The 17,621-nt window shown below is 38.8% G+C and overlaps 1 protein-coding gene across 1 annotated transcript; it reads right to left on the bottom strand.

The window, feature by feature from the left end:
* Positions 1 to 1,241: 1,241 nt before the first annotated feature.
* LOC121308345 (oligodendrocyte transcription factor 3-like) lies at positions 1,242 to 2,646 on the bottom strand. The gene has a single exon (XM_041240689.1). The coding sequence runs from the start codon at positions 2,162 to 2,164 to the stop codon at positions 1,460 to 1,462; it is 705 nt and encodes a 234-aa protein (XP_041096623.1). The 5' UTR covers positions 2,165 to 2,646; the 3' UTR covers positions 1,242 to 1,459.
* Positions 2,647 to 17,621: the final 14,975 nt, after the last annotated feature.

The raw sequence follows: 17,621 nt of genomic DNA, 5'->3' as shown, positions 1-17,621 counted from the left end.
TTTTAATCCCCTTGAGAGAGCATTTAAACTGGGAAGTGTGGAAAAAAAGAGAAATGTTACCCTCGTCCAGGCTTTATTTTCTTTACTGTACGTGACAATATTTCTTTTCGACCCTTCTGCTGTGAAAGTACTGAGGCTGCCCTGCCTACAGCTGGCTCTGAATTGACAAATGCATCAGCAGTCTGTTTATCCTGTCCCCTCAGGACAGAACCCCGCACCCCCAGTGCTAACTAGAATGAGGCCATGTGTCACCCCCCTGACTCTGAGCTTCAATCTGTTTGCACCAGTGCATAGTTTTCCTCCTGATTTTAAAACAAGGATACAAACAATCTTATAAAACGAATATGTCACAACTTGGGTTTAGGTAGAATTCATTTAAGGCTGAGTTGCTTCTTGCTTTATAAAATGTTTCAGAACGGCAGGATTGATCAGTGAACTTGTGCAAAATCATTTTTATATGACCATATCAAAGTAAAATCGCTTTAAAGTATAAAATCACCATCTTCAGCTAGAGCTGGCGTGATAAAAGTGCGTCGCCAATTATAATTACAAGAGGGAAAGCAGTCAGTTTAATCACATTATGAAATTGAATATACAAAATCTAGACTAGAAACAGCTGGCGTTAAAGGGCTTTGTTAAGGAGATGTGTTTCCATTTACTAACCCACTTAACAAACTAAGCAGAACAAATGTCTGTTTTGTATAGGTTGCCGATATTCTTTCAATCACAGTTTTAAAAGCTCCTAATGACCTGAATCTGCTAAAGGAAAGTAAATAATGAATGCGTATAACTGATATTTGTTCACTGATTTGTTTTGTCTTGCTTTGATGCAGAATTTTAAATGCACTTCACTAATTAACTTCTGATCCATTAAATCCTTACTTAAAAACCCTTTAGGAAGTTATAAGCATTGACATTATATTATTAAAAAAAAGTCAATAAAAATCTAATATTTCTCTATAGATGGTTCTGATTTAATGAATTGAAAAACGAGAGGAGTTGGTCTTGTTTAATATATTTGTAAAGCTTTTATTTTAGAAATAAAATATATACACAGAAGCTTCAATATAATACATGGTTTTCTTCCACCATGAAGACAAAACTGTAGCAGCTGACTCTGTGTTTTACAGGAAACAAAAAATCAATATTTAAATTTTTTTGTTTTTTTAAGTATTGTAATGCACAAACAACAAATAAAACAACGTTAAATACCAAGAAGAAGAATTAAAAATGTCATATCAAGAAACATAAAAATAGCACACTTTCTTTGAAAAAAAATCTAAAATATTCATCTTTTTCTAACTTTACAAAATATATACAGAGTAACAGATGTTATACGGGGACCTGTTCTGCTCTTTCCTTTGTGTCTTTCAAGAAAGTTCTGTCAAGCACAGTAAGCCAGTGGATCACCCTGCTAGCTTAGAGTTCAGTTCTAAAAGGTAGACAGTCTGAATGCATCTTATTTGCTCATGGATAAGCTGGATAAGCTTGCTATGGAAGCTGGCAGAGGTTGGCACAGGGAGCAGGGGCAAGGCATCCCAGGAAAGTGCCTGTAAGCACTGCTCAAAGACGGCATGGTGGGCCTGAATCCCAGGTATCCTGAAGAGGGCGGGGAGTGTGGGGAGCTGGAGCAAGGAGGCATCGTGGCTGCACCCATAATGGAGTGCAGAGACTGGGTCAAAGGGTGCATGGCGACCTGGGCAGGGGGCGGCCTGATGGGTCCACACCTTGGCCCATGGTTCTGTTGCCCGTTCCCGTACACGTCGCTCACTAGCTTCTTCATCTCGTCCAAAGAGCTGGACAGCATCATGATGTAGTTTCGGGCCAGCAGCAAGGTGGAGATTTTGGAGAGCTTCCTGACCGAGGGCCCCTGGGCGTACGGCATGACCTCTCGGAGGCCGTCCATGGCCTGGTTCAGGTCGTGCATCCTCTTGCGCTCTCGACTGTTCACCTTCAGCCTCCCGTCCTGCATGTCTTCCTCCATGCCGTCCCTCTTGGCTTTCATCTTGCCTCCAGCTTTGTCCTGCAGCTGCAGGGCCCCGTGCTGCCGCTCCTGCTCCTTGCAATAAGCCTCGAACATCTTGTTGGAGAAGAAACTTGAGCCACCTTCCACGAATTCAGGGGAGGAAGCCCGGCTAGAGGTAGACCCGGCATCTGAATCCATCCTGAGATGCGCTTTTTTTTTTTTTTTTTTGTTTCCTTAAAACTAGAAATCAGATTCAGAGCACTGAGCTTGTGTTGCTCCTGATTGTTAAGATAAGACACGGTCAAAGCTTACAGAAATCAAAGTAAAAAATAACCAATGCTATATAGCCTATACAGAGTCTTCTTCAGCAGAGCAGTGTAGTGCAGTTGCTGCAGCCTTACAGAGTGTGACGATGGCCCCACTTAGTCTGGATAATTTATACGGTGCTTGTCACAATGGAACAATGAGACGCATAATGAGGTTGTTAAGATGACGTCCAATCACTGAAGGGACACACTTTCACCGCTCATTTAACCTCTCAAATACTTAATCCCTTTATTAACCATTTGGGTGCCAAGTTTCACACATATCTCAGAAAGAGGCAGTATATACATGTTAAATACAGAGCTTGTAATATATATACATACACACCACACAACAATTAAAATCAATTAATTGGATTTTGCATACCCTTATGATGTACAATGCTGTCCCATTGCTATGTTTAACTTGTTCTTTTTATGCATAAAAATGACATTATTTCTTATTTGAAAGTTATGATGGTCCAGTGGTTAAAGAAAGAAGTTTGTTGACAGGAGGTTCCCAGTTCAAATCACAGCTCAGCCACTGGCTCACTGTGTGGGACCCTGAGCCTTAACCTCCTTGTGCTCCGTCCTTCGGAGGAGATGTAAACCGAGGTCCTATTGGAAGTGACTCTGCAGCAGCAGTTGTTGATGAATAGTTCACCCTCTAGTCTCTGTAAGTTGCGTTAGATAAAAGCGTCCGCTAAATGACTAGTTAATTAATCTACAATTATATTTTCCCTTTTTGAATGATGTGCTGTATGTTCTGTATGATGTATGTTCTGTATGGTTTATGTTCGGTACGGTGTATGTTTTGTATGATGTATGTTCTGTACAGTGTATGTTCTGTATGGTGTATGTTTTGTATGATGTATGTTCTGTACAGTGTATGTTCTGTATGGTGTATGTTTTGTATGATGTATGTTCTGTACAGTGTATGTTCTGTATGGTGTATGTTCTGTATGGTGTATGTTCTGTATGATGTATGTTCTGTATGATGATAATAAAATACACATTTCTTTAAAGCCACAAAGCATGGCCATAATGAGAATGTGATTAAAGATGACTCTGGCCCCTATGCAGCTTGTTAACATAAAGTAAACTTTGAAGGAAGTCCAAACAATTTGAGATTCTTGCATTTCACAAAGCACCAATTTGTTTGATTCATTTAGAGCATTCCTGATAACAAGTTAATTGAATCTGAATCAACACTGCCACACATTCGCTTTGCATATTGCATGGACTTTTATTCAACCTTTGGCAGCTGCTGGCCTGGAGTCTATTCTTCCTTTACAATCCTAATGATCCTAATATCTTTAACCCTGCCACAAAATAGTATGAGATTGCATATGCACAGCGGCTTTGAAATGCTTCACAGTGATGTGTATTGTACAACAGCACAGAAAACTAAACTGCATTGTATTGCATATTGATGCTAAAAAGCTGGAGTTTCCTCAATGTTAGGAACCGTGCGGGAAGTAGCACATGTGGTCTCCTCCTTTAGTGTCCAGACAGACAGGGATCCCAATTAGCCAGTGCATTTTTTTTAGAGGCGGTTTGGGAATGCCTTCTCCTTGCCAAAAACAACAGAATTGTGCCCACGAGAACGACTGCTAATTTAAGTCCTCGACCGCTGTCGAATACAGCTGGCTGAAATCTAGTTCCCAGCTGTAAAAGTCGTCTTGTTTTCCAGAAACAAAGAACTTTAGGGAACCTAACAGACAATCTGAAACAAACAAGAAAGTCCCGATTTTAGTAAGACTGCTGCTAATCACAAAAGTCACTGGGATAGAGGTTGCCAGTGTGCAGTGTGAAGATTTCTTTTTTTTTTTACTTGTAGAAAATGTTTCTGCTGCACATTTATGTTGTTGCTCCTGTCTTCCCTCAACCCATAGGATATCAGCCCAGGTACACCTTATTTATCTTATTAAATAAATAAATAAATAAATAAATAAATAAAAAAATTTTTGATATCAATACAGTTTTAAAGTGACATTTACTAATGACATAAAGTTCTGGGGATTTACAATAATACATAATATATATATATTTAATATATAATATATATATATATATATATATATATATATATATATATATATATATATATATATGCATATGTATTTATACACCATTATGTGGAAATTCAGCTGTTGAAGGATGTTTTAAACTCTAGATATACGTTTACATTGTTGTTGAATTAAAACCCCTTTTTCCATTTCAAATGAGTAAGTTTCATTCGAGTTGACAAAGCTACTTTTCAAACTTTGGTAATGCATGGCTATACATTTTCCCTCTGAGGTCATTTCCTTCTATTCTGTGGTAAACCTCTTAAAGTAAGCTGGTTAAGTTTTATTGTGCCAGCGTGTAGCGTAGGCACTGATTTACAGAGCTGGAACGCCTTCAGTCCCTCTGAGCACTCATTAACATCACTATAATGCACTGCGCTTCTGTGCACTGATAACAGTTAACAGAGAGTTTAAGTTAAGCTCTGATGTTAACCACTATTATCATGCAGAACTTTACAATACTGTCGGCAGGCCTATAGCATTGAGGTACTGGGGGTTTTCAAATGGAAATGTAATGTCTAATAATGTAACTTGCGAAACCACTTGCGAAATTTGTAACACATTAGTCAATGAATTCCCTTTTAAATATTATATACAACCACCTACAGAATACGTAGAAATGTTAATATGTATGTGGGTAGGAATAAGGTTGCTCACTCGAGTTACTGCAGCCTTGATTATGAATAAGTCATTGGAACGCTGGAGTAGGTAAGGGTTGGAATTTACTTTGTGAAGTACTACAGAATCAAAGGAAAGGCAATCAGACAGGAAATCAGGCAGCTCTTGAAACAGCAGTGCTATGAAGCACTTTTATTTAACAAAAATGAAACAGCTGCCTTTTAACATCTCTCTCTCTCACTCCCTCTCTCTCTCTCTCTCTCTCTTTCTCTCTCTCTCTCCTCTCCCTCTCTCACCCTCTCTCACTCTCTCTCTCTCTTTTCTACAGGACTTTTCTACACACCTGTATCACAACCCAAATTGAATAATTAATTAACTGACTGTCCCGCCAATCAAGTCCCGTAGTTTGAGTAAGATATAGCTGAGGTGTAAAAAATATAAAAACAACAATAAGTATTAATCACAGAGGAAACTTTTTTTTTTAATTGAAAGCATCTGCAAAAAACCTAAAGACAAATTCTCTGAATTCTTGGAAACCGAACACTCAAACACTATTGAAACAACAAAGAACATTTTCATTACTCAAAAGTGCCAATCCCTAGATACGGCGATCGATTTGTCTCTCTCGTTATGTGCAATCGAGAAGGACACACAGTCAGAGTGTGTATGTCAAACCATTTCACATACGCATTGCAAATGACATTTAAGAACAACCAATCAGCAGCTATTTGTCACAAATCCAGTATGCCTTTTTTCTCTGTGCAGAATCTTCCCATGCACAGAACAAAACGCTGCTAAAATCTAAAGTTCAAAAAGAGATGCAATTTCACACAGGTGGAGCAACTAGAACTGGGTACCCAATACATATATAAACTCTCAGACAAGGTTTACAGGACAAACAGGACACCTTGCCTGTAGTGAAGGGAGGCCGGGTGCTCCTGTGTTTGCACCGCTCTGAAGGACCTGCCGCTGATGGAAGCTGATCAAGTGGGCACTTAGAGAGGATCGCTCTCGAGAGCATCTTTTCACTGCTCACACACAACCTGTAAGCAAACTAGCACTTAAGGCAATCCTGAGGAGCTCAATACTAGGAAGTAAGCATGGGAATCTGCCTATATTCCAATATTGCAGGTAATTCCCTGTGTAATCCTCGTCACACTGCCTAAATAGTGCAAGATCAACACATGCTGAAATCACATCTTTCACCTTTGTCATCTATTAGGTAATTTATCTAACCACACACATATACAAACGTGGCAGTCTAGGTCACACGGTCTGATACTTAGCCTAAAATTTACTTTTTACCTAGTAACAGTATAAAGTACAATAAAAACATAGTTGAAACATGGTAAGACCTAGGTAAGCATTGAAAAGCCCAGAGAGATGCAAAACAGGGCCATCCATGTTAAACAATGGTAAATGCACATCATGACCACGGGAAAACTGAAAAAATACCATGTTGAAATATTGAAGGCAGTGATATGGTCAAGGAGCGCTTACTCAGTAAAGTGTAGCACATGTAAAACTCAACTTGTCCTAACAGTGAATCAACTAAATCGGTCAATTATTGGTTCCTGGGAGAGAGCTCCAGGAGTTTGAATCCTTGAGAAGACTATAACTGCTATTGCCAAAAGAATTCATCAGCTTAATGAAAAGCTGTGAATTTCCCATTAAGTTGTGTGCTGATGAAGGGCCACACAGCGTGACGGGAAATTAGTAAAACCTGGAGATCTCTTTAATGTTGCCAATTTCAGCCCTGTCCTGCTCTCTCCCTTATAGAAAGCGTCCCTTGAATTGATTTGCCCTTTATCAAAATGTTTAACTTTCCCCAGTCCCTGCCTTTCACGCAGTTCTTTTGTCAGTGTGTCCCAGACCTCCTTGCTCTAAGACTCTCTTTCTCCAATGTGTGTTCGTTTCTCCTTGGTTACTCCTCATGAAAGGGCTCTCTGAATGAAGTCAGGCATGTAGGAACAAATAATATCAAATCCGCGCCCTCTAGTATTGACTCAATAAAAATGCAAAGAAGGAAAACAAACTTTTTAGTCTTTGGGGTGAAAACATTGTCCAGTGTTTTTTTTTTTTTTTTTTTTTTTTTTTTTTTTTTTTTTTATTGTAAGAAGGATCTGAAGGTTTCTTTCTGATCTGCAAAGAAAAAAAAAGAGGGATCTCCTTAGGGTTTAAATCAAGCTTCTTGATCTATTCAAAATGAATTTTATGAGCGTCTTAAGCAGTTAAAACTTTCCCCCCCTCTTAATGACTAAACCATAGTCACAAGACTGAAAATGAGCTTTTCAGCCCCGGGGGCTTTTCATGGCTACCCTGCAATACATTTATTGTCACTTAAAAAGCAAAAGTTAAAAGGGCAGCCCACTCCTGGCAGTGTGAAAGGATAGAGCAGGGGGCCACTGATACACAAGACCATTTCACAGTGCTTCCTCTCCATAAATGATCCCTCAGCCTAGAGGAATGCTGATTGAAGTCATGGTTGCTAAAAGCAGTCCTCTGCAGCTTTGCCAGGCCAGATTGGTGTTGGAAAGAAAAGCGAAGAGCTTTCAGAACGGTGCTAAATAATCTTCTGATGTTGCTGCTGTTTTATTGCATGTCTATTCTGATACTCCCTGGCCAACGCTCATTAAGATATTCCAGTGAGGTCAAATTCAGTCGTGGATATAAGACAACCATCGGCTTTAAATATTGGCAACATTAACTGGACTTAGACCACCTAGTCTAAAACAAATGCACAAGATTTCCCACAAGTGGAATTTTATGCTCCGAATATAGGCAAATGGCCAACATGTGGGAATGTATAATCCCATGTATGATAGACGGATATATAGATAGATTCAGACTGATCCTTATCAGCGGTAATTAGGGCAGTCTATGGAAGCACTTCCTCCCCTGCGCATCATGACTAAAACTGACTTGCAAAAGGGAATGAGGCGCTTATTCATTTTCACACATCACATAATCATCAATAAAATACTAGTTATTCAAATTTCTGTGTTGTAGATTGTCCTGATCTACTGAAATAAGTTAATCGCAAGGAAGAAACCATTTACACAGGCAGGGGTTTTGCCTTTACTTTCTGCAGCTGATATCTGAAGTCTTGTTGTTTCAACAGCTCTTTGAAAAAGATCGGGGATCTCCTGTGGAATTTTATGGGCTTCAGATACGATCACATTACATTCCTATTTCAAATGTTTTTACACTATGCCAAAGAAAATGTCTTGCAGTTTGTTAATGTTAAAGCTATAAAGAAAAGTCCTCAATGTTTTGTTTTCTTTTCTTTTCTTTTTGTAAGAAGGGACTTTTTCATTGGAGCAGTACATTTGCATGGTAATTTTGCAGTTTTCCCATGCATTTACCATGGTTTGTCATGGTTTTTTTAATATGCTTTACCATACCTCTTGTCCATTTACAATGCATACCAATGCTTTCGCTATGGTAAACTTTTAAAAAGTCAATTTTAGGCTAATTATCACACCACTTGACCTAGACTTCCACATTTGAGTATGTGCGTCTCCATCTTCTGAAGTGAGGTGTATTTCGAATAGATTCATGCAGCAGTTTTAACATTAGATCTCAGGATATTCTTTTTATATCTTACATCAGTGCTGTTACACATCGATCTCAATGAACTATCAGCTTTGCAAACTTAAACAAGCCAATTCAACGTGAAGCATTTTGCCTCTGCATGACCTCAAACTGCTGCTAGCAATTTCCTTCCTGGTCCTGCGGGTAAATATCTTCCACTCCACTGGAAGAGTCTAAGCATTTCTACAGCAGCACAAGACGAGAATCAGAAACAGTGAAAGGGTAGGTTCACATAAGAACACAGGCTGGTTTCACACATAAAGAGATCTACAGTTTCATCAAACTTAATTTCTTCTGTGTTTAATATGCTATTGCTGTATGAGTGTTTCTCTCATTTTCTACTGTTGTTTTTGCTTACATCATTATTTACCATGCTTGTTAACTAATCCAGCAAAACTGGGCACTGAAGACTGTGCAACCCTGATATGTAACCCCCACCTTGCTACCCCATAATCAGCAATGAGGAGGCTTTTCAGAAGCACATGGAATAGTTTATAAACATGGCACATAATGATCAAATCAAAAATAACAATAGACAATCACACACAACACTTATAAAAATATATTAAACAGGTGTCAAATTAAATAATCCAAAACCATAAATGGTTTATGGAATTAAGTAAGTTTGGATCCATTAATTATCAACTGTAACAATAATATTTATAAACGTTTATGTTAAAAGGTGATATTGTTTTGTAGGGCTCAGCATCACTGTGGGATCTCGTGACCCTACACAAGAAAAACATTGGTCAGCACAACTGCCAACTGCCATCTCTTAGGCTGTGCTGGAAACAGAGGTTTTAAACGCCCACAGTAGATCATGTTTTTATACAGCACTTCATTTCTTCCTGGATTCCTGGATGTTTGCAACAAATGAAATTTACAGATAAAAAAGAGCTCTTAAAAGAATCTCCTTCCGCCAAAACAGAATCTGCCTCTTTCCTCTTATTGCAGCGAGTGCTGTCTGAACTCATCAGCGCAGTAGCGTCGCACGTTGCATTGTGTGGGTCACACTTACAGACAGTTGGCTGCTTGTTGAAGCGCGGTGCTGATTCTTTGTATGCACAATCTGCACACTTCTGCTGCTTGTACTGCCATCAACGTCTGAAAAACAAACTAGCCACTACTATAAGAGAATAATCCCCTGATTCAGAGCCTCATTCACTTTCATGATTCCATTGTCTGGGTGCATCAACTATGGTTATTTTCACTTGCCTAGGCAACGGGAAACAGACAGACACCCCATCTGTGAGTGTAGGACCCAGATAGGAATTCAGAGCTGACATATGTCCATTCATACCCCAGTGATGCCCGCTGATGTCCATTGAAGTGCATTGTGTTTGTTCATTCGTGGCTGCTCAGCGCTGACCCGAGGTCAGAGAGTACTCATTTAGTGCTGGCGACCACCTCTCCTTTCATGCAATGATTAACTCTGCCCTTTCTCCAGCGCTGGTAAATTCTTATAGAGAAAGTGTGTCCAGTGTAGTGGATGTTCATTAAGAGGGCCAATATTAGTTAGTAACACATGATTAAAGTTATTCGGAGGAGAGTAATTTAACCAAGAAAGTGCAATTACCACCCCTTGCAGGAAGTGTGTCTAAGTGTGTCTAGTCTGTCTATCGATCTGCCGGGCGAGTTTAACTGATATTTTTACTACAAGGTTTTGATATATAAAAGTTTATCGGTACAGGGTGTCAGTGAGTTCCAGTGCACTATAAAAACTCTCCATCCTCGCAAATGTGATAGTCCACAACCTTCTCAGATTTGCCAGTCAGAGTCAATCACTTGAAATAGGCAAATGAGTCATAACAAAGGCATGGCTAAATTTCATGATCTAAGTGAAATCAAGTTGACCGCCTCATGATTAGTTTACATTAAATAGTTTTACACTTACTGGGGCAAAATATACTGAATATTAGCTTTATGTGTAAATTCTGCTTTACTTTCTACTTACATTATATAAGGTTCTTCATAAATACTCTACATATGTACTGTGATGTTTGCAGTTAGCATGATTATTGTTGTAATGGAAAGTCGGGTCTACTGTACAGAATGTCAGAATGTCAGAATCCCTGCGTTATTCTAACCCCCCCGATGCATTCTGTACTGTATCCCACACAATTGACCTCACTGCTCAAAGGGCGTGACCTCCATTCACTTACCTCTGTTTTTTAACAAGTGGAACTGCAATAGTTTACCAGCTTCAGTGAGATTCGATCCAAGGAAAGCAGCATGAAAAGGCTGCCCCTGCCCTCCCTGCTGGCGGCCCTTCGTAACTCTCCCTGGGGGAGGAGGACCAGAGCTGATTAACGGGACTCTCCCCAACTACACACTCCTCCTTCCTCCCCCTCGCTCCCCATCACCAACACCTCCTCCACACTAGCAAGGCAGGGCGGGGAGGAAGCGGGTGATTTACTAAGCTTTCTCTACTGCATTTCTGGGTATTATTCACAATGCAATACAACATGTGAAGTGACTGCAGCAGCAGCATGCTAAGCCCCTTTAGTTCCCTGGTTAGATGTGAAAGCTCTGTAAAAGTGTCCCTTTGCCAATATCATTATTAGCTGTTAAGACAAGACGTGTATAAATCAGCATGAATATTATTTCATTTTAGCTTAATGTGGCAATTACACTAGCAATTGAACCACAGCACTGCAAGCATTTGTCAGAAGAGTTAAGTGGTCTGCTGCTCCATTAGTGCCAGAACAAGGCTGTCTAGGGTGCAACGATCAACAAGTATTTCTTGCTTTTGCAATTAAATCATTTCCAATCTAACACCAAATAGTTTTTCTTACACATCACCAAAACGAAGGCGAGTAGGCTGTGCCCCATGTCTTCAGAGTTTATTGATGCATTCTTTTATTGCAGCTGCCCAGCTGTATTCAATCCCTTTCCTAAAGAGGGCTGTTGTTTTTTGTATGGCAGTTGTTGTGTTTGAAAGGGAAAGTGTTTAAACCTGTAATCACTTTCCTGCCATTTACAGCATTAAATATCAAGACCAATTTATTACCTACAATAAAGGGCGATAATAAAATTAATCAATGCTGTAAGAAGGGGGGGAGGGCGGCGATGCCTGCTATTCCAGCTTGTATCTATTGAACTATCACTTTCAAACAGCTTATTTAGATGACAATGGATCCAATTTATATATTACTATGGACCTTTCTCAGGAACATAAAAAAAACATACAAAAATAGTAGGGAGAAACATACTACTATACAAAATACAGTCTTTGACTTTGACTTTGACTTTGAAATTAAGCTTGGTCTAATATGGAAGATCTAGAAATACTAAATTAAACTTAAAAAAAGTTTCTTTTAGTATTTCTAAATGTAGTACTGTTGAGGGTGTAATAGTTTTAGATGATACAGAAGATTACTCTTTATATATGTATGTATGTATTTACTGTCCAATTGCAATACTGGCAATACACATTTGAAAAAAAAAAAAAAAAAAAAATCTAAGAGCTCCGAAACAAAACCCACCAAGTCCTTCTAGTGATAACCACTGTAGTGTCAGCAGTAGTATACCAGTTTGGGTTAAACATTCAATGAAGCTCATATGTTATTGTCTAGTTAACAGCGACATTCTGTCCCTTTTAGTAAAGACCTGATCGTCGGCATGAACTACACAGGGCCTGTCAGTGGTGAAAGGCTCTATTGAGACATATGGCCCTCAACTGAGTCCCCTGCTGCCTCGTGGCCTTCTCCAAAACTCTGCCATTAACCACAGCAGATTGAATCTTCCATTCAACTCCCAAATTGAAATGCAGAACACAAGACGCAGACAATCCAGAGCACAGGTAGTTACCCTATTCTACAATGTGGGCCAGGGCTGGTTCAAAGGAGGAGCAATCCCATTATCGACTGGCCCGAGGCAATTAAGCCCTGTCAGAAGACAGGGTCCCGGGCAAGGACGGCTGTGCCTTTAGGGGACTGTTCGTGGGCTTTATTATCCAGGCTATTGTCCTTATCATTGTTTTGCACGAAAAGAAAAAGAAAAAGAAGCATCATAAAAAATTCTAACTGTTTAACTGCAGCTCCATAAAATTAGCATGTGTAAAGCTGCTCTGCTTCCCTTTCTGCAGGGCTGTTCAGCGATTCGCTTTCGCAGTAAAAATGACAATGATGATTATCAGCAAATACGAGACCCCCTTCTTAAATGAGTCCTCCATTTCAATGGGTCCTTTCCAGTTTTCTCTACTTTAAGAGTATACTCTGTTAACTGCCTCACTTATATGCTATTTAATGCATTAAACCCAATTAATCTGCTCATTACAACAGGTTAAGCTTAACAAGCTTTATTAATAAACAGCATGCCGTGCAGAAGAGGTATATTTACCAGTTCCAGAGGGACTGGACAGCAGGCTTTACTTCATTCCTTCTGCTCTAACAAGGAGCTCTAATTAAACCTATTTTATAGGGTTACATCGTTCTTCAATAATTCCTCCTTCTTTGTAACTGTTTCTTCATTCTAACGCTTCTTTTTCTTTATAATTACGCTGTTTGCTCAAGCAGCTTTCCCATGGATAGGTTTCTGTTCATTACAAGTAAAAAACAGCCATTTGAGTTCAAACCTTACACGAGGCCATTATAAATGGCTACACTTTTCTGTACCCGCGCGTGTTGGGTTTCCAAACTTGTTCATACCACTGAAAAAGTACCACTTACCAAAAAAAACCAAAACCTTTATTGCCGGTTTTTCAAAAACTCATTCCAAAAAATCAGCTCTGACTATAGGGAATTTCAAATGACATCACTGTTTATTTAAGAAGTCTCGTACTGCACACTTCATACGAGAGAAAGGAACGCAGAACAATTGTTTTGGATATGTTTTACAATTGCATTGCTATTGTTAACATTGGAATTTTTTGTAAGAATGTATTATTTATAATAAACTAGCCATGTTTGCATTGCCATATTTATTATATCTTTAAATGTATGCAATCTTGTGTTTATGAACAGCATTTATTCTAGATTTAGTGTATCTTATCTTTAACATCAGTTTACACAAGAGCACAAAACTGGTGCTGCAGGCCAGGCCTCGTTCAATAAGGGTTTCATGCGGTACAGTCCATCTGTTCTGTGGCATTGCGCTGCTAGCACAAGTCCTAGAGATCCATTTCTTTATTGACAGACTGAAACGACGGTAATGCTGTCAGACTGAAACAAGCATGCAGCTAGTTTCATCACTCTTTTAAACATTTAGTTATTTTCATTGGTTATATTATTAGTTTTATGGTATTGTTCTTTAAAAAAAACAAAAATAAACACGATTAAATGCATAGTGGATTTGGCCTATTGCATGTCACTCTAAGCTTTGTAATTGGTTAGCTCTGAGGACATGAATTACAGCACAATAGATGTCCTTGCTGTAGTGCCATTACACAGAACTTTGTAAAGTATAAGCTGCAGAATTGTAACTTGCATTCCAGCTCTTGGGGGGCAACAAAATCAGTTGAAAGAAAGTATTTCTGAAGCTGTCAAGTGTATTGCTGCTTTCCTGTGGTGCAGAGCGTTGCTTGTTGGCAGTGACACAGCTGGATGGTGTTGGGCTTTGTTCTCAGCATCTCAGGAAATGAATGTTGTATATTCAGTGCGTGAGAGCAAGTAGTGTGTATCTCACCTTCACTCACATAGTTTTTTATTCATTTTTAGAAATTTTAAAACAGTCTGTGTGAGCTCTAGCGAGTTTGAGAAGTTGCCTTGCCATAACTTTGAAAAAAAACAAAAAAACATTATGCATTATAAAATAGATACATAGATAGGAAACTTAACATGGTACAGTTATACACTCAGTGACTGAAGGGGATGAAAACCAATACGTTTTGTTAACTTTGAAACATCTCAGAAAGTACAGCAGGGATAGAATTTGCAGTAAATGTTTTGGAGGTTCCTGACTGTTAGAGCAGCTTCATTAGGAGGCTCTGTCCTCATTAGAATAACAGTGTGTGTGACACAGCACTGCTGAGAGTAGTGATCACGCCCCCTACTGTAGCATTTCAATATGCTGTTGTTTCTAAAGGAAATTAACATCTTCAGAGACAATGTAAGAACACATATCAGATACATGTAGACTGAGGCTTGTTTGGATACATAAATAAATAAATAAATAAATAAATAAATAAATAAATAAATCATCCAATAGCAGTCAATATCGCTTTTGCATACATAATTTTTTTTTTTCAACCTTTGTTAAGAAACAAAAACAAACAAACAAACAACAAAAAAAAACCCTCGTTGGCAATTCCAGTAAAGCCTTATCAATATAACAAAAACACCATTAGGAAAAAAAAAAGGTTTCCCCTTTGAATGGACTATAAAAAGCTGGCTGTATAACCTCCTGTTGCTGAAAGTAGAAACCGGAATACGCTTGATTGACTACCCAGCTAATGTAGATAATGTTGACCAGCTATTAGGACAATTTGAAAAAGAAATATTTACGTGCATATGTAATGGTTCCCCATTATAAAACAGCATATCTAGCATTGAAACACTGCTATTATGGATAATGACCCCTGTTTGTAAGATGAGATTATAAGCACTCAGCCACACTAGCAGATGAGCCTCTGCTCTTTTGCACAGTGGTTAAAACACTTGCTAGCAGTGAGCGTGGTTGTAGGTTTGAGCTCAGCCTCCCCTGTTACACCAGCATCAAATACAAACTTTGAAAAGTTTCTGAAAGGGCAAAAAAAATAAAACAGCTGTCAACTTCAAAACAGTTTATTGAACATTGTGCAAGTTTATGTTAGTATCTTAAAATCATAGCAAAGCATAATAAAACACAGTGAAAACACTGTAGGCAAGCATAGGACACTGCAAAATGAAAGGAAATGAATGGGTAAACTTGAGGTTGGATATTAGCACAATTAGTTTAGCAGTTTTGTAACACATTAATAAACACTGTAGAGTAAACAAAACAACCTTTTTAAATCTGAAATGGAAGCAAGGTAGCATACAGTATCCATACCTCCAGGGCTTCAGTTGTATTCATCATTTGCATATGCACAGTAAAAGAGTTTAAAAGGTTAGGGGAAAGGAAGGTCATGGGTATCAACATTATATTTAATTACAAAAGTGAATTTTAATGAGTAGGAATTGAGAATTCTGTTGTAATGCTGAGGCAGGCTAATTAAAGTACTGCTGAGTTCTAGGGTCCCTGACCCATTGAACAGGAGGAAGGCAGCTTCATTAGGAGGCTCTGTCCTCATTAGAATAACAGTGTGTGTGACACAGCACTGCTGAGAGTAGTGATCAAACCCCCTACTGTAGCATTTCAATATGCTGTTGTTTCTAAAGGAAATTAACATCTTCAGAGACAATGCAAAAACACATGTCAGATACATGTAGACTGAGGCTTGTTTGGATAAATAAATAAACGCAGATTCTGGTGTTAGTGGCAGGGCATGAGGAATCAATTACAAGTCTTCAACCAAACAGGTAAATAGTTCAAGCATTGTAGTTGCTTTGTGTGTTTTTGCCTAGTTTTTTATATGATGCAATTCGGTCAATTTCTGAGCATAGATGGCCACACCTGAAGACACTGTTATCAGCAAAAGGGTCAGACAATTCTGCTGGCAGTCTACAAACACAACAATTGGAAGGAATGAGAATTGTCTGACACAAATAGGCACCTACAAAATGTACTTATGACAATTCTCTATATTACATCTCCCAAAGAGGGCCCTACCCAGTATAATTCCTATAATGAATTACTTACTATAATAACTCCTGGACGGGCAGGGCCAATGCAACACTCACCACGGGAATCCTTGCCAGGATGGACAGCTTGGCATGGCCAGGACCCTGCACTCACTCCCCTGACTGCACCATGCAGCCGTGCCTTTACCAGAAGAGTCGAGTCCATTCATTTGCCTGTTGTTTTGTCTGAATAGTAACTTGAGTGAGTAGAGGAAGTGTGCAAACTGCAAGCAACTGCTTAACTTGAGGTCCGGAACAAAGAAGAGGAAGTTCGCTTTTGCATATTCAAATGGGAATTCACAAAATGTAAATGTGCAATTTTCTGTTCACTGTTTTTTATTATTTTTTTTATATATATTGACCTTGCAGCAATGCATTCAATGCAATCGCTGCAGCTCAACATTTTTCATACAGAGATTCTTGGCCAGCGTGTTGCTTATCCACAAAGGGAAATCCCTGGAGCAGTCCAATGCAATTTTATGGATTACACATTGTCCTTTTTAACGGAAGTGCTTGTGTAACTATGGAAGCTTACCCATAACTTCGAAGGCATTATCTTAAATGTTTGTCTACTTAGATTGAAGTTTTACTGCAATATACGGATGTACTCACGGGTGCGTGTTTTCGATCACCCATGAAGTTTGTATTACAGTAAGAACTCACAGATCAGTACAGTGTGCTTCCAGTGTGTTATTGCTCTGATTAAATGCCCAGATATTGTAAAAAGAGACAGCAGTGATCAAACCCTGCTGTACAATGGTACAGAACTATTTCTACACTTACTGCATGTTGGAAGCAAACTCACTTGACTAATGACATTTGTTTCATTTTGAGCAGACCTAATAAGGCAAGAAAAATATTATTATTATCATTATTATTGTATTTATTTATTTATTTTTGAGAAGAAGGTTTTAGGGATTATCCACAAGGAATAACACAATGCATATTGACTTAAACGCTAGTAAAATGTTCTAAAAGGTAACAGTTTTAAATACTGCAGCTCTATAGTAATCCAGCTGGGGTCCATCCGCCTCATTTATGAACATTACAGGGTAAAAACACAGTTATGTGAGTGTCACAAAATATGAAATATATTCATTTTAAGACGATGGTAGTAAGATCTCCAATGGCATGTCATGTTATAAGTAATTATAGAGACTCTTATAAATGCCATTGTAACCCTACTGGTTGCCTCTATGTATAAACTAGGTCAGCCATTGTTGGGCCTGCTGCAACGTTAATCTTTTTTTATCTGCAAGGAAAACCCCTGTTATAATGATAAGGTCACATGTGCTACAGAGGAAGAAGACGGTGATTGCATGAAAGGGGAATTCCAAGACAGATTCTTAAAAGGGCATTGCCAATAGTGAAG

The sequence above is a fragment of the Polyodon spathula genome, unplaced genomic scaffold, assembly GCF_017654505.1.
Source record: "Polyodon spathula isolate WHYD16114869_AA unplaced genomic scaffold, ASM1765450v1 scaffolds_661, whole genome shotgun sequence".
Classification (NCBI taxonomy): Eukaryota; Metazoa; Chordata; class Actinopteri; order Acipenseriformes; family Polyodontidae; genus Polyodon; species Polyodon spathula.
Note: the sequence above shows the minus strand (reverse complement) of the source record. Positions and strands in the feature narration are given on the sequence as shown.